We start from the raw sequence: 24,399 nt of genomic DNA, 5'->3' as shown, positions 1-24,399 counted from the left end.
CACCAACAACTACATGATGAATTTTGAACTCGTTGGAATAGTAGTATAGACCTACATGTCCATTTCTAGTTTTTAGAATAAAACTCCACCTAAACTTCTGTTACGCATAATTTAAAAAATTTTGGTTTGTGTCAAAAATTTTACAAAAAAGTTACTTTTAAAATTAAAAATAAGTAAATAAAAGGTATGATAGAATTACAACAATCATATAGCTTTCTGATTGAAGCTGTTTTTAAAAAAAATCCCTATCGCAGGGCCTGAGAAAGAATGAACATTTTCATCAACTTTTATTGAAGTCTGGCTAAGGCTTTTGGAATTTAGCTAAGACATTTAAAATTTAGCTAATTCTTGCTAGCGATTTGAAATCCCTATCGAGGGCTATGAGAAAGATGTGAACATTTTCATCAACTTTCGAGGTTTGAGTATTTTGTTAAAAGCTTTTTTTTTCTCTCTCTCTCTCTCCTAATTTTAGCTTTTTCCTAAAGAAATTTTGAACTTGGCTTAAAACCCTTAACCACAAATGATTGGTAATTTACTTCATATAGCAGCAGTAACATGTAATCTCTTGAATACTTAGAGTACGTTTTTTTAAATAATTTAAATTGCATTGAATAAGGTCATGTTTCTAATAAATAAACCCCCTCTACCATATTTTTTTTTCAGTGTACACTATATAATTAGTAAATTTTTATATTATTTTGTACAATTTAGTAAATTGTTTTGTGTAAATTATTTACAGAAATAACCTAACCATATAGTTGATGTAAGAGGCATTTTTATTCCATTATTTTTTGGAAATAAAAAGAGAAAGATTTTAATAAAAGCTGGATTTGTCTTAAGTGCTTTAAACCGAAAAAAGCCCTCTTTTTTTTTATGGACAGCCCTTGTTTATAAATGTTTTGTAATGTCGGGAGAGATTTCTTGCAGGAGCATAAGCTGTGTCATATTTAGAAACATTATCAGATTCGGATTTATCAAACACAACGCAGAATATGCCAATTACCCCCTGCTGAAACTAGGCAATATTACTTAGAAGATATTTTAGGAAATGATTTAGAACCGATTACAACAACCTGGACTCGTAGATATTTTTTCAACTAACTATGTATCAAGAAATTTCCAGTTACATGAAAGCTAGGATCATTTCATAATGTAACTAAGAAACAAATGAAAACTGAAAAATAATTAAGGATTGTTAATAAGAAAAAAAATTAATAAAAACAGACTTTGTCAGAAAGCTAATTTTCACAAATTAATTCAATCGGAAGATATTGAAACTGAACGACCTGCAATTCCAAATGCAGAATATTTATTTAAAAACTTCATGAAAAGCGCCAGTGTTCCGAACAAACTAAAAAACACAATGTGAAATTTTTTCCTAGAAATTTAATGCTAGGTTTGTGTTTAAAAAAATTACTATCTGATCTTCTATCAATGGTTCGGCGTGTGAACCAGGGCTGCAGAGTCAGAAGAAAATTGGCCGACTCCGGCTCCAGGATTTTGAAACGCCCGACTCCGGCTTTGTTATTATTTTTTTTCCAGTCCCCCCCCCCTCTCTTGGGAAGGGGGGAAATCCCTAAACAGAGATTGAAATATCACTCCCTTTTTATGAAATTTTCGTGTTGTATTTTATTGTAAACCTAAGATGCAACAACGTTAGAAATTCAATTTGACAATCAAATTATTCAAAAGTTGCAATTTCTAAAGTGAGATTACTTAAAAATCCCATTTTTAAAAATTGAAAAGTATTAATTTGCTTCCTTTTAATGTTTAACAAATAGATGTTGATCCAATCCTGTGCTTTCAATTTTTGAAAGCACAGAGAAGAGAGAGAAAGATTTTTGAGAGAAAAAAAAACTTTTTTGCGAAATCAAAAAACTATTCTTGAAAGGGGGCGGTTCCCCCCAGGGTGACACCCATCTGGTGGATGACACCACTACTTAATTTCAGACTTTATAAAAATTGAAATCCTATAATTCTGAAAAGTTTCCCCTAATAAATCTTAAAAAATTTCAACAAAAATGTTGAACTATATTGCGGAGACAGGTCGGGTACATGTACGTCTGGAGTAAAATTTACACAATGCGGTGGTATACAGCTTTGTATGAATAGTTTTTACTACAGTACCTACATTTCTTGGCTCAATTTTTCAATTTCAACTTTATTGGATTAACTACAACTATTGAGTGTTGTAGCCAAAAATCATGTGCTAATTTTATTTTGTACTTTTCTCAGTGATAACCAAGCATTCTTAGATAAAGTCTTCAGATTAAAAAAAAACATTAATATTTTATCAGATCTTTTTGATTTGCACTCCTTTTACTATTTCATAACTGAGATGAAGGTAAAAAAATATCACTATTACAGTAAAATCTCTCTAATGCGGAAACTAACGGGATAAATTTTTTTTGTCCGTAATAGAGAGGTGTCCACAAGGTAGGGGTTTAATAATGTTATTTGCATTGGAACTGGGGAATTAAAAATTGTCCGCATAACAGGGGTGTCCCTTAGGAGGGGTTTTACTGTAATATTTGAAAGTGATTACAGTAGAACCCGTTTAATGAAATACCCATTTTGCCACGAAAAAATATTCTAATAAGCAAGATATTCCATTACCCGGGATCAAAATAACACATTACATTGGTTTGGTACGGTAAAAATGTATTATATTAAGCGGGATATTCCTTTAACCGATATTCTAATAAGCGAACTCGACTATACTTAAAAAATGCTAGGTAACAAATCTGTTTGTTGACAGTTGCTATCGGTTAAATTAAGTAAGAAAATAAGCAAACTGGGAGACGGCGTAGGTAGCTGTTACAGAAAGTTCGACAAACAATCAAGCCAGCTGGTTGTCACAATGACAGTTATTTTCTTTCTTATTAGTAGGCTTTTATACATGTAATCAAATTAATTGGTAGTCGGCGAAAATTAAAGCAAAAAAGTTACTTGGAGTCGCCATGTTTTTTAACAAGCCTGACTCCTTTACTCCAAAATCAGTCATTCCACAGCTCTGGTATAAACGGTTAAAATGTGCCATCTTTGTTACAACGTCTTTATAAATTTACCTAAGTATTTGTATTTAATCAAAAGTTACATAAAATATTAAAGTTAATATTTAATTAAGTTGGTATATAAATATGTTGACTATGTTTATTGTGGTAATGTATTAGAAATGATGCTGTTCTCATGGTTTTTTCTTTCTTCATTAGAAAATTATATATTGAAGTTTTTTTATTGTTAGCCCACATTTCATTCCAAATGTTAATTCAAACAGAATTCAAAATTATGATTTTTTGTTCTAATTTTTTTTTTTTTTTTTAACTTTTGTGTTCGATTTTATGACAAAAATTTAGATATAATTTTTTGTAGACTATCTTAATATGTGTTATTTAGTTATTTCGTCATCGAGGATGTGCTATATAGGGATGGCAGAATGCTTCGTTTTGAAGTAGGCAGAATCATCAAGAAAGCGCAAGCAGTAAAACCTTTGTTTTTGCACGTTCTTGCTGATCTTACCTATTATAAAAATGAATTGTTTGGTTTTAATTTCTAGTTCATTCACGATTTCTCTGTGGCATGACTGTACCAACTTCTCCGTACTTAAATCAAATGAATGAATTACCAATGTTATAATGCACAAAAATTGCAAATTACTGCAGACACTTGTTTCAGTGTTAGAGGGGACACCTTTTTAATTTTCAAGCACAAATGTATTTAGTCATTATTCATTACTAGAAAATCGCCCGTCAAAATATGACGAGTGAAAATTGTTTCTACATTTGAACGAAACCATTGCCTGTTTGGTGATAGTTGAAATTTTAATCCTAACTCTGAATTAACCCTAAACTCCAGTAGAAACCCTTCATTTTTTCGTTTCTTCATTCCCCTGAAATGACAGTCTTACCAGTAAAACAGTTACGTTACCGGATCCAGTTCAGTCTTGTCACAATAAAGCCTTTCCCTGCATTTTAAACTACCGAAATTTATTATCATGTGGTGGCGCAAGTTTCATTGTTGATGACATCAGGAGCGTTACTTGATCATTGGCTATTATATGTATGAGGATTCTATGTACTTGTTGCAAAATGGCCATACCCTAGAGGTTTATTCTATTTCACCTACTTGTGAGCAAATTGTTGAGTCCTAATTTATAATATCCAGTTTCATATTTTAAAACTCAAACAAGATAATTGATGGTAATTTCTTTGCATTTAAAAGTAATAATGAATTATTGAAAACATTTATAGACTTTATTTAGGTCAAGCTAATTTCAACAAAAACTAATAATTTTAGAATACATATCTACACAATGATTGACAGTCAGAAACAGGCACCCTAACTTCTTTATACAAATGGCACATCAGGCTTTACAGTCAATCAGCAGGCACTTCTTTTACAGTAAGTTTCAGCAGATGCAACTACACATCTTAGATATTTTAGGAACTCAACGTCAATATTTTAAATCGGGATTAAATTGTTCGATTAAAACATCCAATTCCACAAAACAAACATAAAATTTGAATCTTTTTTCAACACTGTAGCATTTTGTTCCCAAAGGGAACAAACACGTAGCTGAAAGACTAATTACATTGATATCACAACCAACAGATAAAAATATACAATAAAATTTCCTATGGTCTAAAAACAAATGTGCAGTACAAAAGGGGGTTATGTAAATTGGTTAGAGACAAGCAATGATATAATCATGTACCTGCCATGAAATTACTGCCAAGGCAGAAAGTGTTTGGTGCTTCTTCAATAGCAATCATAAGCTTTAAAATCTTAATTACTGCAGTGAGGCATGCTATAATTCATATTATTTAACATTTAAATATAATTTTGAACTGAACATGCTGTTGCAATGTTCCACACTTTTTCGAGGTATTAAGGCTTTCAGTTAAGATTTTTAAAAAAGTGGCTGACTATTTGCCAACTTTATTTCTTCGTACTTATTTTAATTTTGTCTTCGCATCAAAGTTGCCAAGACAAAATTAAAATGAAGGAATAAAGTTTAATTTAGAATAATGCTTGCGTTCATATAGAGCTACCGGTTAACTGGTTGTTGCTGAAATCGTTCTAATAACTTTACGGTTGACCGCAATTTAAGCTGTTTGATAGAATTATGTGACATTTTTGACCAATTAAAAAAAAATATTTTACCTATGTGTTTTTTCGTCTGCTTCAAGTAACCGCATTTTTACCGAAAGCGTATGATGGTGCATCAGCTAGTAAACAATCATTTGTAACTGCTGTCATGTGATCAACCAACCGCAGTTGACCAGTGGCTCTATGAGAATGCAGCCAATAACATTTCAAAAAAGGGGAACAATACCAGTTTTAATACAGTTAAGGTAACTCATAAATTCATTTCGATTAGAATAAATCAGTTTGACATTTGTATAAAATGAGAAGTAATGAAATTTGCCTTGATGAATTTCAATTAAAAATCTAAATGCAAACACTTGAAAAGCTTGATAAGAGGCATCAATTTTTTAATTATTTTAAGTTCATGCTTCCAGCAATTCTTTCTCACCACATAATGTTACATATTTACAGAGTTCTATCCCAGAACACAGTTCTTCATGAGAAATAGTTTCACTGATGGGACTTATCTTCTAAATCATAAAAAAAGTTGTCCAATTTTTCGAAATTTTAAACGGGGGGAGGTCCATCTGGGTAATGCAGCATTGGATTGAGAGACTTGGCAAAGTTGTTGGAAAGGCGGCAGCTCAACTCTTCTTCCTCTTCTAAGGGCATGAAAATGGCTGCTCCAAGTAGAAGAAGTAGAACTGCTTGGATAGGGAAAGAAGCTCGAGCCACTCTCATCAAGAAGCTACAGTATTCTCTTGCTCGATTAGGTTGGTCATCAGGACTAAAAGAAAGAAATTGTTCAAATTGTGTAATGAAGACTCAATTTGAAGGGTGGAGGGGGGGGGGGAGACTATACAGGTTGTGTCACAATTTCCTCCAAGGATTTGAAGGCTTATTGAAACAATATATTACAGTCTGAGCACCAATGATATGGAAAGGCAAACATCTGGTTTAAGGGGTCTAAGGACCTTTAACCTTCAAAATTTTCGACTTTCTGGAAAACATTTATGTTATGCATAGTTTAATTCTGAACAATTTGATACCTTATTTATTACCATACGCCAAAAACTTTTAAAATTATCGTAAAAATGCGTAAACTTTCTCCATAGAGATTTATGTTAACAGCAGCAGTTTAAGCCTCTTTTTCTCAGGTGCCGGTTTCTTCGGTTTTCTCATTTTGCGCGCATGATATCTCAAAAAGTTTCTTATATATTTCCGTAAAACTTTTAATATATGTTTATCTAGTTTATATTTATGACCTGAACCTAAATTTAATATATGTTTATCTAGTTTATATTTATGACCTGAACCTAAATTTATTTATTTTTTTTTTTTGGAAATTTTATAAGTTAATATCGGAAATTTCCAAAATTTTGAGCAAAAAAATTTTTTTTTAATTATTAACTTTTGTTTTTAGTTGAAATTTAGGTTCAGGTCATAAAAATACACCAGACAAACATGCATGAAAATTTTACGGAAATATATAAGAAACTTTATGAGATATCATGCGCGCAAAACGAGAAAACCGAAGAAACCGGCATCTGAGAAAAAGAGGCTTAAAGAGCTGATGTTATCGTAAATCTCTATGGGGAAAATTTACGCATTTTTACGATAACTTGAAAAGTTTTTGGCTTATTCTAATAAATAAGGTATCAAATTGTTTAGAATTAAATTATGCATAACATATATTTTTTTCCAGAAAATCGAAAATTTTGAAGGTTAAAGGTCCTTAGACCCCTAGGTAGAAATGGATGATTTTCTTAGCAGTACGTTACCGCTCCTAAGCCAAGGCTAAGGCAGAACTGCATGCAGTATACCAGACAGCATGGTTATCAGATCCACAGACTGCAGTTTCGTTCTTATTAGAACTCTAAGTCTGGAATAGTGAAGAATCAAGCTGGAGGCAGATGTTATCTCATTAAAGAGATGACGACGACACTCTCATCATGATGATTGATGTCATCATTGATGATTACAACCTCATCTTCAATGAGATGACATCTGCCTCCATCTTGGAGGAAGAGGAGGACCGAAACAAAAGGTTAGGATTGTTCCGTAAAAACGAGAGGGTTAAAGTTCACCCCTGAAGATTCTTCATGGTACCCCAGAAAGAAACTGTGATTTGCAAAAACCATTTTAACTCACATGATTTCTAACAAGAATTTAAGAAAACAATTTTAAAACCGGCTGCTGTTCCTTCTACAGTGGCTCCCAAAAGTGTTCATACACTTTGAAATTTTGTAGTAAAACCAAAATAACAGGAAATTGAATTCGAATATGAAGTCCTTTTTTTTTCACATCATTCCTGTGTCATTAGAAATAAAACCCAGTAGTTTTTTCAAAATATTACCCGATTTTATTTTTGTAATTTGTTAAAAAATGAAGAGACAGAGAAATAACATGCCAAAAAAGTCATCATACACTGAAATATTTTCGAAGGGAATTTATGATTAAAATTATCACATATAGTTTTTTTTTTTATTATTTTTGCATTGTGTCAACACTAAAGTCATTTGGCATTACTTTTTTGTTTATTTATTCTCTAATATTCTGCTTATTATTTTAAAATGGTTGGTATTCGTAAAAAATAACACACACACCATTCGAAATTTGTTTTTGCTTTTCCTCACAGTAGCAAGTAAATTGGTTTGAAATGTCTCTGAATTAGTTAATTTACACCATTCAATAGTGAAATGCTTGATAAAATGCTTTAAAGAAAAGAATCGGGTTGAAAACAAGGAAGGTAAAGGTCAACCGGCCAAGTTAACAGTTAAAAAATTTATGAAAAATACACAATTCAGTGCTGTAAAAGTTAATGCAGAATTTAATGAAAAATTTTACGTTTAGTTTTTACCTAAAATTGTTCGCCAAGTTCTCTGATTAGCTGGATTAAATGGGACCTCTTCCCGAAAAATTTTCTTGTTTGTACAAAAAGCAGAAAGCTTACACTTTCCGTCACAAAATCTGATAAATAAGCTTAAAACGTTTTGGAATAATATCTTACTTATAGATGAAAACAAATTCATTATTTTGGGTTAAATTATTGTATAAGATAGAATAGAAGAAAAAATGAAGAACTTAATCTTAAGACCTTAGTTGGTTCAGATAATCAGGACGGTGAAGGTGTTCCTGTGTGAGGGTGCATATCAGCATCAGACTCGGTAGTTTGGAATATTTTGATGAAATAATGAATCATGTTGTTCAATTAACTATTTTAAAAAGCAATTTTAAATTATTAGCTCAAAATTCGGTTATCGGAAACAATTTTGTTTTTTTATCAAAATAACGATAAAAAGCACACGGTTTTCAACGCTTGCATCTGGTGCCCCAAAAAATGTCCTTAAGCTTAGAAGTATCTCTTCAATCGCCAGATTTAACTTTAATGTAACATATTTAGAGAAATCTGGAAACTAGATTACGAAAATACAGCACTGAAACGAAAAGCGAACTAGAAACACTACGACTCGAAGTGCGATTGAACACTTACTCTGAAATTGCACAAAAACAGAAAGAAAAAACAATGAAATCTATTCCCAGACATTTAAAAGCTGTTGTTGATTCTGTATGATGTTCAACTAAATAATAATTTAGTAAAATGTTAGATTATTTACTAATATATATAGATTTTTTCAAAGTGTACGAAGACTTTCGTGAGATAAAGTTTCCGGCACATTTTGATGATTGATTTCTTAAAAAAAACTTGCTTCAAGGTAACATTTATACTTCATTTTAATACTTCATGGTTTAGATATAATACGAATGTTATCTTTAAAAAAGATTGAATTTCATTTTTGTTTAATACATTCTGTTAATGTTTGATAACTCTGATAAATTTTTACTTTGTTTTTATGAAACTTGGTTTTGATATAACACGGTACAAACAACTAGATTTACATTATTTCCAAGTCTCGTATGAAACGGTTTCGATAGAACACGGTTTTGATATAACACGGTACATATTGATATGATTTTTACTAGGGATGCACCGGATATCCGGTATCCGGCTGATTTTTTAACTATCCGGAACTATGAGGTATCCGATCCGACAAGCCACTCCGAATCCGGATATCCGACAGTTTTTTGCAGGATATCCGGGCAGTTATCCGGTAAAAATGTGAGCGATATCCGTGGTTGATGTGGGGTTATCCGGTACGAAATGAGGATTTAATTTTGAATTTACTTTTGCAAAAATTCCAGTTAAAGCTTTCACTGTTTCATAAACTTTTCGATGATGCTTTCTCTTTTAATTGCTGCTTCAAAAAACGACCATTCCTCTTCAAACCTAGCTTCTGGCATTCCCCGCATTCCCCCCCCCTCTCCTTCGGGAATCTGCTGACGGTATGTTGCCGATAATTTCTCCCTCCCTCTCTCATTCTCTCTGCTTTAACACGCTGAAGTGAAAAGCCGACCTTGAAATGGTTCATATCAAAGCGCTTTGAAGTTGGAGGAGCGGCCGTGTTGAAAATTAAAATACAGTCAAGTTCCGACTTGCAGGAGAAATGCATTCCACTACTCCTCTCGCGTAAGTTGAAATTTAGCGTAGTAGAAAAATGTATGAATTCGGATTTTTAGAAACACACTAAAAAATTTTAGGCATTTGTAAACACCTCTCACACTATTTTGAACCATTTCTTAACTATATATTACCGTTTCTTGCATAGAAAAAGCTGTATTATTCAACATAAAACTCTGTTACGATGTACAAAATTAATGGTCAATGGGAGAGAGACATATAAATAAAACAATAATATAGTTACAGCAGGGTTGGCTTTCTGCCGGCAGGAACTAGTTTTTGCCGTTCCAGTGGCAGAAACTGGTTATAACCGGTAAAAACCGGCAGAAACTGGCAAAAACTTAAAAAAATCTTTAATAACTCAAGTAATTACTGAAAGATATTTGTTTAAGTAAACTAAAGAATTGAACTTCATTTCATCATTTAAAAAAATAAAATACTATGCTAGTACCAATGATTTAGTTCGGAAAGGGAACTTTTCAATTGCAGATGCTCATTATATTTGAATTAATCTAACAAAGGACGAAAAATCATATGGCTAATTAGGAAAGAGGAGTGCAATACACAATTAAACAGGCATTACAGATTGTAATTTGCTCGCTTATATGTTTTGTCTAAATTGCTTTGTGATTGAAATTATCATGAGCTTCAAGAAGAAAGTGCCAGAATTTTACTTGCCCATATTCAAGTAGATTTTGTACCTAGTGTCAAAACTTTGCTGAACAAATTGGCCCAATTTCTCCAAACTTAATTTTCCAGTACAATTAGATGAAAGTTTCATGAACATTGCTTGTTCCTTGGTGCATTGCGTGCTAGCTCTTCTGTTGCAAGAATATGCTGAAGTTTCTCATTTGTGCATATTAAATTGAGAAAGTGTTTAGATTTTAGAAACCATCTTTTCTAAGAGGCAACTGCAGGAGCCAAACAATGTAACATTTGATTTTGAATTGCGTTAATATTGTAATTAAATTGTGCTTTGGTTACGAATTAATTATCTTTCCAGGCATTTTCTATTGAACGTCAATAATTACCTTTTTTGGCATTTTGTGAGTTTTTACCAGTTTCTGCCACAAATGTGGCAGAAAGTGGTTTTTGCCATGCCGGTTTTAACCGGTTTCTACCAGTGGTTTTAACCGCCTCGGCAGAAACTTGCCAACCCTGAGTTACAGTGTATTAATAATTTAATAATGCACGCTTTGGTGCCATTATATCTCATGAACATTAAAACGAAGAATGAAAGAAACTAATGAAAAATGCGGAATAGTTGCACTGAAACAAAGCAATGTTTAGAGTAGTATGGTGTGGAAACTTCCGTTTTCAGTGATACTAAAAGGATGAAGAACCATCAAGAAACCAATATGTAGTGACCAATGACGTAGTTGATGCTTGCACCCAGTGCGCGCAGTTGTACAAACGAACTATTTTCGAAATTATATTTGCTTGTATATTTCTACACATGCTAAAATCCTTTCATTGCATTCATTTATATCCAAAATTTTGTGTTGCGTTTGTATTTTTTCCATTTTTAGTTATCCGTAAAAGTTTTCTCCCGCTTTTTAAAATTATTCCACTTCTGTAAAAATGAGTTGAAATCTACCTGGAAAAATAAACATCCACAAAAAAAAAAAAAAAAAAAATCTCGGAACAAACGTACAATTTATTTTATTGAAAGCATGACACATTTTAGAGGAAGGAGAAGGGAGGGTGGCAGATCGGGCAAGTGAAATTCGAATTCTCAGGCTTCAAATAATCTATGTATGAACTAAACATATAAATAAAGAAATGCAATGCAATCGAAATGCCTGATATTCGGCCCGGATATCCGAATCCGGCAGGTAAGGGGGCATCGGATATCCGGTATCCGGCAAAATCACTATCCGGTGCATCCCTAATTTTTACTATGTACATGATTAATTAGTGTAAAAAATGAGTTAAAAAATTATTTAAAAAAAAAGCCTCGTATAACACGGTTTCGATACTACACGGAACGAATTGACCGTGCATTAAGAAATAATACCTTTTACAATGATTTTAATCTTAATTTTTGCTTGCTTTTCACAAATTTTTTTTCCAAAGGTTTATTTAACTATGCATAATAATTACAGTTGTTTTATCTTTACATTTTAAGTTTATTATTAGTAAATAAAACACTTCTTTCATAACTGTTATTTATTTATTTAGTTTTTATGAAAGTTAATAGATAAAAACCTTACCGATCCACAGGTAAAAAACGGTTGAGAAACGCTGGTTTAAATTGTTAATTTCTCCACTATTAATTTCGAATACCTTCGATAGATGGCAGTAACCTCCTGCCTCATTTCCTAACCTTGTTTCCTCGATTTTGGTTCAGTTTTGCTCTATTTTAAAAGCGACAGGCATTTAGTATTAAGGGGACGTTGGTTTTGATAAACCTTCTGAACCTCATAGGGTAAAGCTCTAGATCAGGACTTTCCAAACTGTGGTCCGCGAACTTTTTGGGGACCGCGAAAGAGTAGTAGGGGTTCGACAGCAAGCTTCAAAAAAAAAGTTTAAGAAACGTTAAGTGATACTTCATGCATAGGTGGTCGACCCATTTTCTGCTTCGATGAAACTGTGCAGTCTGTTGTCATGTTTATATGAATGTTTGACAGACATAATTTCAAACTGTGTGTGTGTGAACCATGAAATCTACCTTCCAGGATACCTACCTCAAGGGTCCGATTAAAAAGAGACTAGAAAGATCTAATTGCCAAAATAAACAACATTATTTTAGAAGCTATTAGTGAATTTTCCCACTAAATCTGAAAAAATAGTTTATCTTAAGCGAATTTTACCTGGATCCTTTGTTGTATTTTTAGAGTATCATAATCTTTTAATTTTTTGGTAATATAACTAATAGTGAATAAGATATTTACTTTTTGCGCTGTGTGCATATTTTGTTTTAAAAATGGCTACCAAAAGTACAAAATTAGCTACCATTTTTTTGTGACTGTGGTAACCAGTGGCTATTATTCAGAAATGCTAGTCTAGAGCTTTAAAAGAGGAAATTGTGACACATCCTGTATTTGCTGATTAATTTTAGGAATCAATGTTAAGAGACAATGCTATTGAAATTAAACACAAACAGAGCAATTATAATATTGTTCAATATAGGAATCAATTTTACATTTATGACTAGTAAGTCATAGTAAATTTTTGTAGCTTTTAAGTTAAACATTATATTTACATTTCCCATTAAATAATCAACTAGTTCAAATTTAAAACAACTTACTGTTGTAGTGAAGAAACAGCATCTGATACAAGTTTCTCGACTTCAGCACCCTAAATAATAAATGAAAAATGGAGTTATGAAATTTGTTTACAGTATTCAGTCCCATTTACATCAAAACTCATAACAGTATTCTGCCGTGTGCAGGTAAAGGGTAGTAACTGCAAATTTTTCATTTTTTTGCATTTTTGTATTTTCTGTACAAGCTCACTTATTCGGTTTCCGCTGAAAAAATTCGCAAAAAAAATTCTAATTCCAACATTTTCCTATCGTCAGTATTGAATTCACCACACATTTCTCCAAATATCTCGAAATCTCATTTCTGCAGATACCGTCATTTACCTGCACATGGCAGTATTATCTCATTACATTACTCCATTTAGAGTAAAATATTCCTCTGCATTCCTATTTAAGAGTTTGGTAGTCAAATTTAATTTATTTATTACAGTATTTTTCAAGACTATTTGCTATTTTGTTGCATAGCTTGCTCATCCACTTATAGTTAGTGTTTACTTATGAATCTTTAATTTAATCTTTATTATAAATGATACAAAGACTACCGCTACTAAGCAATCAGACAAAACTTAAGTGATACAAACATAGAAGTATCTAAATTATGTAGCATTGAGGAAAATACTGTCAGATTTCAATCACTAATATTTAAAACCCCAACAGACAACTTTGTGAAGATATAGTAAATCATCTGTCAAAAACTCGAGTCTAACAAAATCCTTTCAAATAATTTTTTCTCGAAACTCCAGAAAGTGATTTTACCATCCATTTGTAAAAACCAGGAGAAATAATGATAATCCAGGAGTATTTTGTCCTATAAGTATAAACGTTATAGAATTTCTATGATGTAAGGACAGGGGTTGAAAAAAATTGTCCAAGCTTTGAGAGCTTGATTTCTTAGAATATAAAAGCAAAATATTTTTAAAGAGATAAAGATCCTTTGAAACACATTAATTTTTACCACCATGCAGGGAAAACTCAAAATTGCAAAAATATTGCATGCACCTTTTAGTGTTATAAAGAACACCTTTTACAATCAAGTACAGAGTACAGAAAAGGAGACTACTTGCTGCATTGTGTCAATAGCTCGAGTTTTGCATTTGATAAAACCATTCCTTGTGATTCCAGAACATGTCTAACTGTGGTGCAATATTTCTGGAACACAGCTTTTATGGGGTGTAGATTTTATCATTTACCCAAACATGAGCTTCAGCAGCAGGATAGAGAGGTAGAGATATCAGCATTTATGAGGTAACTTACCATTTCAGATCTTGAAAGCTTGGCGAAATACAATAATCTTTCATTGCAAGTATCCAGAAGAGATAGGCACAATTTCAGCAAAGGTTCTAATCTGGACTGCAGTTGCAAGACTCGTTCCTTCTCAGGTGGAGTAGATGACTTTCCGGCATGCAAATTTTCATTCAGAAAATAACGAATGATTTCGGTAAAATTTTCTAGACTGTTGGAACAGCTTTCCAACTGTTGTTTCAGAGCCTGCAGGAAAATAAAAAGATAAGCCTTTGTTTCAGTTCTTTTCTTGCAAGGATGAGCTGAAAATTTTATTCATGAAACTGATGAAGTTGTTTTAAATAGTTGTTCAACAAGCTATTACATATTGTATAGAAAACTAATTTTTTTTTCTTTAGGCACTCTGGGGATTTTAAATTGAAAAGTTGAAACTTGTTCATCGGATATTTTTTGAAACTACAAATGTATGATGACTATAGTATAGTGTAATATACAACATTGTGATTCCCTCCCAATCGGTTAAAATTTCTAAAAACATTTTATGTCCCCTTTTTTGTTTACAAAAACTTTACTAGGTATTTTAGGACTGCAAGGAGCAAAGGAAAATTTTTTTAATAATCTATCATTTTCTAACAATGATATTTCTTTATACCGTGGAAAACGAAAGAAAAAAAATCAAATGAGTACATTTTTTCGTTATTACAAATGCTTTAATAGTTTCAAGTAGTTTTTTTTCCATCGACCATCAGCAGTTTGAAAAGAAAAATAACTGGCCACTTTTGAACAATTAGCATTGGTTAAACTTTGCACATGTTTTACATAAAATTTTAAAAAGTCCAATTTCATTCCTTTACTTCTGACTGCATCATTTACTTTTCAGACACTAGAGATGCAGGGAAAGATATACATGCAACAATACAATATCAAACTCTCAATGGATTGGCTTAGGAGATTACTATAACTGTGGGTTCGCAACTTTAGATTTTTCAGAAAAATGTCCAAAATTGCTTAAATACTTTTATAATTCTTTATTACACGATATTTCCAGGAGATTAGGATAATATTAAAGATGAAACTATAAAAATTCATTTTTAGTATGGGCAGGAAGATGTGTTTTTTGGTAGCAAGACATTTCCTTGATTTTTTTGTCAATTATTGTGAACAAACCTACAACAATATCTGTCTAGTTTCTCTCTTACTTGCTCTAAACAACTGCTTCAGAATCACATAGCTGTAGCCAAAATAGTTTCTCAGGGAAAATTAGGCTGCTTTCCCATTTCAGTAGAAATTTAACTTAATCCCTTACAGAAAAGTTTAGCCGCTTGCCTAATTTAGCTATGGTTAATGTGAAGTTCGCAATATAATTACAGAGGAGGAGTCCAAAGGAATGGTTTGGACTGGGCTGTTTTGGCGAAAAAGTGGTTACTATTTCAGAAAGTAATGTTTGCTCATCGAAAAAATGGAAATTTTTGGATAGTTACAGCTGTTTCAAGAGAGATTGGTGATCGAAACATTTGAAAATACATTAACGACATTGTGTTTCAGTTGGGACCATTCAAGAGGGTTTGCTACAACCAGATTATCGTTAAATCCAGGGTACAACTGTATTATTTTATCATGGCAATTTCTCAGCTTTGGCTCGCAGTCATTCCTGATAAGCATTAATAATAGTCAAAAAATAGGGGGGGGGAAACACTTATTTTTTTCTTGCTTTCAAAATTTTGGAAACTCGAAATTTTCAACTTACGTAAAGTTCTGTTTGTTGTTCGTGAATTTGAGAATTAGATTCCATTTCCATCGATGATATTTCTTGTATTCTTTCTTCAGACTCATTGAGCCACTGCTCCATTTCTGAAATGGTATTTTTAAAATCTGTACTTTCAAGCAACTCGCACTGTAACTTTTGTTGCCAGCTGAAGGCTGTTGAGCATAAGTTGTCCCAGTGTTCGTTTACAGCCTGTAAAATAAGAATTTAAGAATGAAGGAATAACTATACAGATAAATTTTCATTAAGATTTTTTAGATAAATTAACGTAGACAGATTCTATGCAAAGAAACAATGAAGCAGAGCAAAAATATTGCCATTTTAGTCGCCCAAATAAAATCACCAATTCTTGAGGCTTGTAATTATGGCTGTTCAAGCTGTGCCCAAGAGGAGGATTTTAGGGGTTAAACCCCTGCCATTCAGAAAATAATAATAATGATAAACAGAAAGATGAAAATAAACATTAAACTTAAATTAACTGCAGCAGTATTAAAAGTACAGTGCTTCTTTCTAAAAAAAATTTCTTTGAAGTTTTGCTACATTTTAAGATTGTCCTCTCCTTACTGACGGAATTTGTATTTTGGAAAATCAGTGGGGATTCAGAAATCTACGATATTTGTGCAAAATTCTATCTTGAGTTGGAAGATATTTGCAGAAAATTGGCAGTTTCTGAATCTGAAAACGATCTGATATTCTAAACCTGAAAAGACTCTGATTTTTCTAGCCTTTTTGGTTCCCCTTTTCCTTATTTTTCCCAATCGATCTTCATCCACTGCAATTTCCTCCATAAACGTATGTTTTGGAAACATGCCAACATCGAAACACCTCCATCGCCGCCGAAAATTGCGTGTCTTGTTTGAAATTTCATTTCTTTTGCATCCTGAAAGTATTTCAATTATTTAGAAAGTTTTGAAGTGTTTTATTATTTGCTACCTTAAGTCGACTCATTTTATTTATTATTTTTTAGTAATTTATTTATTTATTAACATTATTTTAATTTATCCTTCATGCCATGTAAAGTTAACCAAAAAAACGTGGTCTACACCTAGGTTCGGATTTTTATAAAATTTTGCATCTTTGCTCTTTTTATGCATTTTAGAAAGCATATAGAATATTTTTGGATAATCTCAATCATTTTAGGTTCCACAGAAATACATAGCAATAGTGAAATTTTAAAAATTGGACCCTTTCCCCCTCCTGTATGAAATAATTTTGATTTAGGGCTCCCGATTTTAGGAAAAGATCACGTTGGTTACTTGTGTATACAATGCCTGAAGTACTTGCAGAACAATTTTGGTCAAATGGTTTTATGTTGCATAACATCGTCAAGTATTCTGCTTTGGGGTCCCTTCCTTTTTAGTTTCTTACGCATTACAAAAATTGATACAGAGTGCAAGTGGTAAACAAAATACTACAATACTTTATGTAAGCTACATGCAATTATCCAGGCCCGGATCTATATATTTTGGGCCCCCTGCAACAAAATCTGCAGGGCCTTTCCCCAGAGGCCAGCAGTGTATTTTTGCAATGTTAATAAGTCTTAGTGCAGGTTTTTTTTGGTTTTTGTTTTTTTGGTTGTTGGTTTGTTAAAGACTTCTCCCCCCCCCCAGCACTGCGGGTATGCATAACTGGGCATGGAACCATCAATAAATGTCATAGTTTTATATAATTTTGTCATATTTATTTTTATAAGGATCAAATGAAATCACATGTTTTTAAAAACTTACTTTCAGTTTCAAATTGAGCAGATCTCGATTTTCTACCTTTTTCGCTGTAGACATAAAGAGAAGGGCCGTTGAATTCAAAGTTAAGATATTTTCTTTTTGATTCCAAATACTAGTTACAAGTTCCTAGAAAATATTTTTACATATAATTAATATTAGTTTTACATGAACATCATGAATTTGTACATTCATTCTACATAGGGATTTTTACTGGAAAATAATTTCATACTTTAATCAAAACTATTATAAAATAAATTTTTAAATTTTACACGATTGAATCAAACTTATGAACTTAATTTTTATTCCACATGAAACAATTCTTACTTTTTGCTTCTCTACAAGACTGACGATGTTTCGAAAATGAATGTCAGATGCAGACTCTTCTTTGTAGGTTTTGACGGCTTCATCTAACCAACTTTCAATATTTTTCAGATTTTCTGTAAAGTGTTGCCACCTTCTGATGTTTGATAGTGATCGGTGCTCTTTATCCAGAGCAGTGCTCTCAATTTTTTCCCACCGGCTGATCATACCTGCAGAAAGATATCAAGTTAAAACTATACACAACATTAAGATAAATAAATACCTTTTGCTGAACAGTAAAAAAGAAATAACAACGTCAAAAAAGCACAAATTGCAGATTAATGCAGACATATGTTTCGGAGTTACAAGGAACGCCTTCTTCAATGCAAGAAGTAATGAGCTTATGGATGAAAAGATTTGTCAAAATTATATGAAAAAATTTATCGGATGTCTTTTCATCCATAAGCTCATTACTTTTTGCATTGAAGAAGGCGTTCCCCGTAACGCTGAAACACGTGTCTGCATCAATCCGCAGTTTGTGCATTTTTGACGTTATTTCTTCTTTACTATACACACATTGCTTAAAGTAGGCATGACCTTATTGAATGTGTGAAAACAATGAAACAGATGGAACTGAACTTGTGTGAAACACATGGGCGAATCCAGCTTTTTTTTTGGGGGGGGGGGGGAGGGTCACACTATAAACGCTAGGGGGGAAAATAGCAAAATTTCTCAAGATTGGAATTTTTCAAATTGAATACATCACTTTATCATTAAAAAAGAATTTATTAAAAGTTTGAGAATTGAAAATATTAATGACACTTTAAACATAGGTGACTCGTACTGGGGGGAACCACTTCTCACTTCTAAAAGTAAAGAGGCTTGGCCCCCTCACTTTTCAGAGTAAAACTTAACGATTGATTGAAAAATGAATTTTATATGGTAGATTGATTTTACAAAAGTAAAAACTAAACATTTCGAATAAATGGACTTTTCTCATCTTATTTCATAAGAATGAAACTTTAAAATGGAAGTAAAAAGTCTACAATGGCCATCCGTCCCAATTTTTGATGCAATATTTCACATTTTAAAAATTTTTTATCGATATTAAAAACCACTATCTCAATGTTACAGCAACAAAAAAAATCAACTTCTAGTGCCACGTCCCCTAACCCCCACATTTCTTCGGACCCCCACTTTTTTGGTGCACCAGCCGCCTGAACAGTAAAGATAAAATAATAATGATGCATTTCTTATAATTTTTATGCAATAAAATTTTAAGAAGTTATTTCACTTAGTTTAAGAATAATTTATTTTTCATTGTTAGGCATCATGAATAGAATTCATGTACGTCTCTCTTGATTGGGAAATTAAGGGGGATCAAAAGGAAAAAATAATGATTTCACTGTTGCTCTCCATAGTCTAAGGCAGTACAATGACTCTGTAGAACAGCTTAAGTACGGAGTTTCATATTTCCTTCAACATAGTAATGGCATGAGTTTTGCAAGACATCTTCCATTTTGAAAGTGTTTTAACAGATAAAACTATTTTGTAAGTTTAATTGATATTTAATAGTATTTTTCTTTAATATAGAGTTACTAACAAACTTTTATCAACCAATATAAATTTTTAAAAATAACCCACTCCTTGGGATAGCACTCAGCAAAAAGTAGAGGCTTTTTCAAGCAAAAAGTAGAGACTTCATTTCCTTGTTTACCTAAATAATACGGTAGAATGCCTTTAAAATGCCACCCTATAAGATGCAATTCTCTGTAAAATGCACAACTTAGCAGAAGAAAACAATAAGTTTTCCAGTTCAAAAAGGACTCTATTTTGCCTTGTAAACATAACAATGTTTTTATTGCCTTGTTATGTTTACAAGGCAATAAAACATAACAAGGTTTTATTGCCTTGTAAACATAAATTTAATACCTTGTAAACTAAACCTTGTAAACAAAATTTAGTTTGCCAAACTAAATTTTGCAAGTGTTTCATCTTCCCATCTTAATTCAAAGCTTTTAAATGATACTTAGTATTCACAGTAAAAAACTAATTGTTTTTTTCATGAAAATGCAGCTATTATGCAAACCATGAAGCAAGCGAAAGTAAATGATAGTGTACTTTGTTTTGATTATGAAACACAATTTATTTGTAAATAATATAAAAAGTAAATTGAACAATCTGAACATTGATACTCATTGTAGTTTTAAAGCTTTTTGTAATGAGCCTTGAATATTGATATACTCTGAATATTATTTTCTAAATCTATGAAATGATCTACCTGATGCCAAAATCTTAGGTCCCAAGGCGTGCATTATAGTAAAAACAAAGAATGAGTTTTCGGTGTTGCAGTACAGAGCATTAATTGAAAAAAAGAAAAATGCCAATTCATTAATTACTTCAGAAAATTTTAGCCTTTTACACTACAAACCTTTAGTTCTGTGCTGAATGTCTTCAACTCTTTCTTGTCCTAGTTGGTTGTCCAGCAAGAAGTGATTCAGATGTTGGATGACATCAATGCTTGACCTGCAAGCGGCTACCAAACGAGACTGAGGGAACAAACAAATCATATCGATGTAATGACTTGGCTTGCAAGACAGCTTCCATTTTAAAAGCGTTTTAAGAGATAAAACTATTTTGTAAGTGATGTATTGATACACTGAAGCACCACTTTGTACATTTCTCTTTTATACGTTTTTTTAAATTGGTCCCTGCAGAGACTAATACACATTAACCTATCAGTCCCTTCAAAAATGTATAAACAGTGCTTCACTGTATCTAATAGAATTTTAATTTAAATACAGAGTTACTAACGAACTTTTATCAACCAATATAAATTTAAAAAATAAAAACAAGTAACTTAATTATTTTAATTCCTAATGTCATAGAAGAGCAAAATTTAACAGATATTTCATGCATTAAAGTATGACTTTACATGTTCATGTGAAAAATAAAAACATGTTTTAAATGTTTAAAAGTTAGTTTTTATAAATGTGTCATATAGCTTTAATCTTTGTAGTCAGCCAAGACTAAATTCAAGTAATAAATAATATGCAATGCAAAGACACAACCAGCAACAAGTTTTGAAGTCAACCAAGTTAGTCTTGGTGAAATAATCAATAACAAATTAAGATCAAATGCCTTTTAGAAGCTCTTGACCTCCTTTGAAATACCTGTTTTTTGGTAAACTATTCCAAATGCTTACAAAGCCATTCATGAAGAAACTTCCTTATTTGAATCACATCCCCTCTGACTCTACTTTGCTCGCAACTGTACATATTAAGCCCAGAATCATAATCCAAATTTGCTAGTTCACTTGCTTTGAACATTTTCAAATAAGGAGATATTTCTTAAGATAAGGTAACTTAAAATGAATCTAATCTAATTCCTAATGGGATCTTACTACGCTTAACTGTATATTAGTAGCATACCTTTGACACTACATCAAATGTAATTAGACAGATCCATTATATTCTCTAAACATTAAAATTGTTGTTATTGTATTTTAAAATTCTGTCCTAGAGATAATAGTGTTAAGTTTCGCGCATTACTGCTATCTCAATTATTCAATTTCAAAGTTTTAAATGATCATTGAAAATTGTGGCTACTGTACAATAGACTTCTCTTTTTTTTTTGTCCTATCTAGTAACAATAGGATTTTTCATTCCTGCTGTCTTAAGTATTCACTTCAAATCATCAAAAACTGTTTCTACTATGTAACACTTCTTTTTTTACTCTCTATTAATAATAAAAGCATTATTTTTCCCAAAAGTTTCAAACATTCAATATTTAATTTCAAAATTTTAAAATCATGAAAAATTGTTGCTATTGAATTATATGTTTCCTTTTTACCCTATACAGTAATAACAGCAATGTTTTTAACACAATGATGCTATCTCAAATATTTAGTTACAAACTTTTAAAATCATGTAAACAAAAAAAGTTGTTTACATAATTAGGACCACCATCATCTTCAGAACCATCTGGTGTGAGTTCAGAAAGAACCATTTCCAAATTGTCCATCCGTTCTTCAGCCTCTCGTAGAGCAGCAAGCAAGTCCCTGACGAAATCTTCGCTCTCAGAATCAACTTCTCCGGCCAATGAATCTGTTAACATAATGAAATTATATTCTTTGGAAATTTTTCAAATGAAAGGCCATGATAAAATTAATCAAAAAAAAAAAAAAAAAAATTAACAACGACAAGAATATGAAAACTTTCATTTGAACTATAAGTGTACAATTCCAAACATTATACAGTAAAACCTATCTACAACGATACTGTTGGGACCTAAGCAAATATTGCTGTGGACAGTTTGATAATTTATGCTGACATTTTGCTGGAACCAAGGAAAATATCGTTATGACAGGTTTATTATTATAGACAGTATCGTTATAACACAAGTTTCACTGTATACATATTTGTGTAAAGTTAACTCTCGATACTCGTATCTCGACTTTGCTTAACTCAAATTTCTGCTTATGCCGAAGTTTCTGTATGGTCTCAAATCGCTTTAAATCTTGTATAAGGGATTTTTTTTTACTAACTCAAAGTTCACTACGTTTATCTCAAAGTTTGAGGCAGCCATTTTAAAAAATTATTTTTTAGATCTTTGCTTGTTTGATTTTTTAGAAATGAAATCAACTAATGACTTGACCGTCAGTGTCAGAGAAAATTCTAGCTGTGATTTTTACCATTTGCTTGTTTAGTGAGAGAGCAATTTCATCTTAGTTGGGGTGAGAGTTTAACTAAAATGTCACCACCTCTTCAGACACTACACTACACTCAGACAATACATTTGAGGCAGTGAGATGCAAAGGGGTGTAATTGGACATTTTCAAGTTTTGAGTAAAACACGTTTAAAGATAACTTCCTAGGTAGGTTTTCATTGAATTGTTTTTTCTAAATTATGCAGTACAGCAGCACCTACCAGGGCTACTAGTACTGTCTCTCACCCCAAGACAGAGGAGGGGGTCACCTACCATTTTCGCTGGTTATCTCCAAAATTTCTAATTTTGCTACTTGCTTCACTACCTTATTTTTGTTTTTTTAATATTTTCTTCATCCTTATATGCAGATAAATTGTTTCCAGTGGCTCTATTAGAACTTGGAAAGGGGGATATAAATAGAGTTAGATGAGGAATTAGCAATACAAAAGCGTTCAAATGGCTTATTCTCAGTGGCACAGCGAGAAATTTTTCATTAAGGGAGGGAGAGGGGGGGGGTAGTCGAAATTTTTTAAAGCTAAAGGCCGAAAAGTGGAATTTTAGGCTTTTGCATGTGCGTTCATATGATTTTGTTGCTTCGGAGGAGGGGGGGGGGGGTGTTATGACTCACGTTTGGCTACAGCACTGGTTTTTCCCCTGTGAAAAATGTTCACAATGTCACCTAGCAGCGTCCTATCCCCTGCCTAAACCAGTTGAGTTCCTCAATCCAAGAAGTTTGGCTGATCCCATATTTTATGTCACTCACATTTTTTAGGAAATTACTGTATGCTTAGCTTTAAGAAATATGAGCGAAGAAAGTAAATTTTTTAATTTTATCTTTATTTATGAATTTTTAGTTTTATGATTCGAATATAATATTTGTACTTTTGGGGAGGAAAAGAAGTTTGCTTTCTTTTCTGTGCATTTGTGTGTGTTTTCTTATAACCATTACGAATGCTCCAATAAGGAAATAATTCAAATTTTTTGATCTTAGACTTTGGTTACGTTGAATGATTTTCTTGGTCGCTAGTGCTTCCAAGATAATAAGAGTCGACTGTATTTATTCATATGTATGTATGTATGTTCCCAAATCCAGTCTACATTTGGATCTACATTTGGACCAAATTTGGTTGGATGGTACTTGGGCACCCAAGAAAGAACGTAGGGGGTTTTCAAACGTCAAAAAAGAACTGAATCATTGGAATTTTAATTTTAAAACCCAAAATTCAGTGGCGCAGCCGGAAAATTTTTCTGGGAGGGGTTTTTGAAATCGAAAATTGTTGCTTTCTTTCCCATTTATTTACAATGCGTAATTACTGCAAGATATTTTGTTGCAGATATTATGATATATTTTGATCCAGCAAGATATTTCGTTGAAACCTATTCCCCTTGGAAAAGTTCAAATATACTCTGCTTTTTTCCCTTGATTTTAATGGAGGAAATGAATGTGCTTGTGTTCTAGGTGGGGTTTTAACCCCGAAACCCCTCCCGTGGTTGGGCCACTGCCAAAAATGGTATTAAATGGTTCTTTCTACCCGAGATTATTATCTAGTTACATTGATTTCAGTCTCATTTGAAAGTCCACGAAATATACCCCTGTAGAAGATTTACTTTGGATTTCAAAATCACCAAAGGCTGTTAAATTACCACGGTATCACAATATTAAATCGGAAATTTATCATCTGCCGCAAGCTCAGTTTTCATTAGCGTGAATAAAATCATTGAGAAGAAAGATCTGTTGCCATTTTTTTCTTGACTGTAAACAAAATCAAAAGCAAGAAAAGCTTTTGA

At 32.3% G+C, this 24,399-nt stretch overlaps 1 protein-coding gene across 1 annotated transcript in view; it reads right to left on the bottom strand.

Annotated features, from left to right (window-relative positions):
- Positions 1 to 4,239: 4,239 nt before the first annotated feature.
- Positions 4,240 to 24,399, bottom strand: part of LOC129222310 (nesprin-1-like) — a gene marked incomplete at its 5' end in the record, with an annotated part of 39,588 nt that continues 19,428 nt past the window's right edge. Inside the window, 8 exon segments of the mRNA XM_054856800.1 lie at positions 4,240 to 5,875; positions 12,858 to 12,907; positions 14,127 to 14,360; positions 15,862 to 16,071; positions 17,607 to 17,729; positions 17,928 to 18,133; positions 20,335 to 20,452; positions 21,855 to 22,009. Coding sequence (XP_054712775.1) covers positions 5,656 to 5,875; positions 12,858 to 12,907; positions 14,127 to 14,360; positions 15,862 to 16,071; positions 17,607 to 17,729; positions 17,928 to 18,133; positions 20,335 to 20,452; positions 21,855 to 22,009 — 1,316 coding nt within the window.

The sequence above is a fragment of the Uloborus diversus genome, chromosome 5 (assembly GCF_026930045.1).
Source record: "Uloborus diversus isolate 005 chromosome 5, Udiv.v.3.1, whole genome shotgun sequence".
Taxonomy (NCBI): Eukaryota; Metazoa; Arthropoda; class Arachnida; order Araneae; family Uloboridae; genus Uloborus; species Uloborus diversus.
The sequence above is the reverse complement of the archived record's forward strand: the minus strand, read 5'-3'. Positions and strand labels throughout refer to the sequence as shown.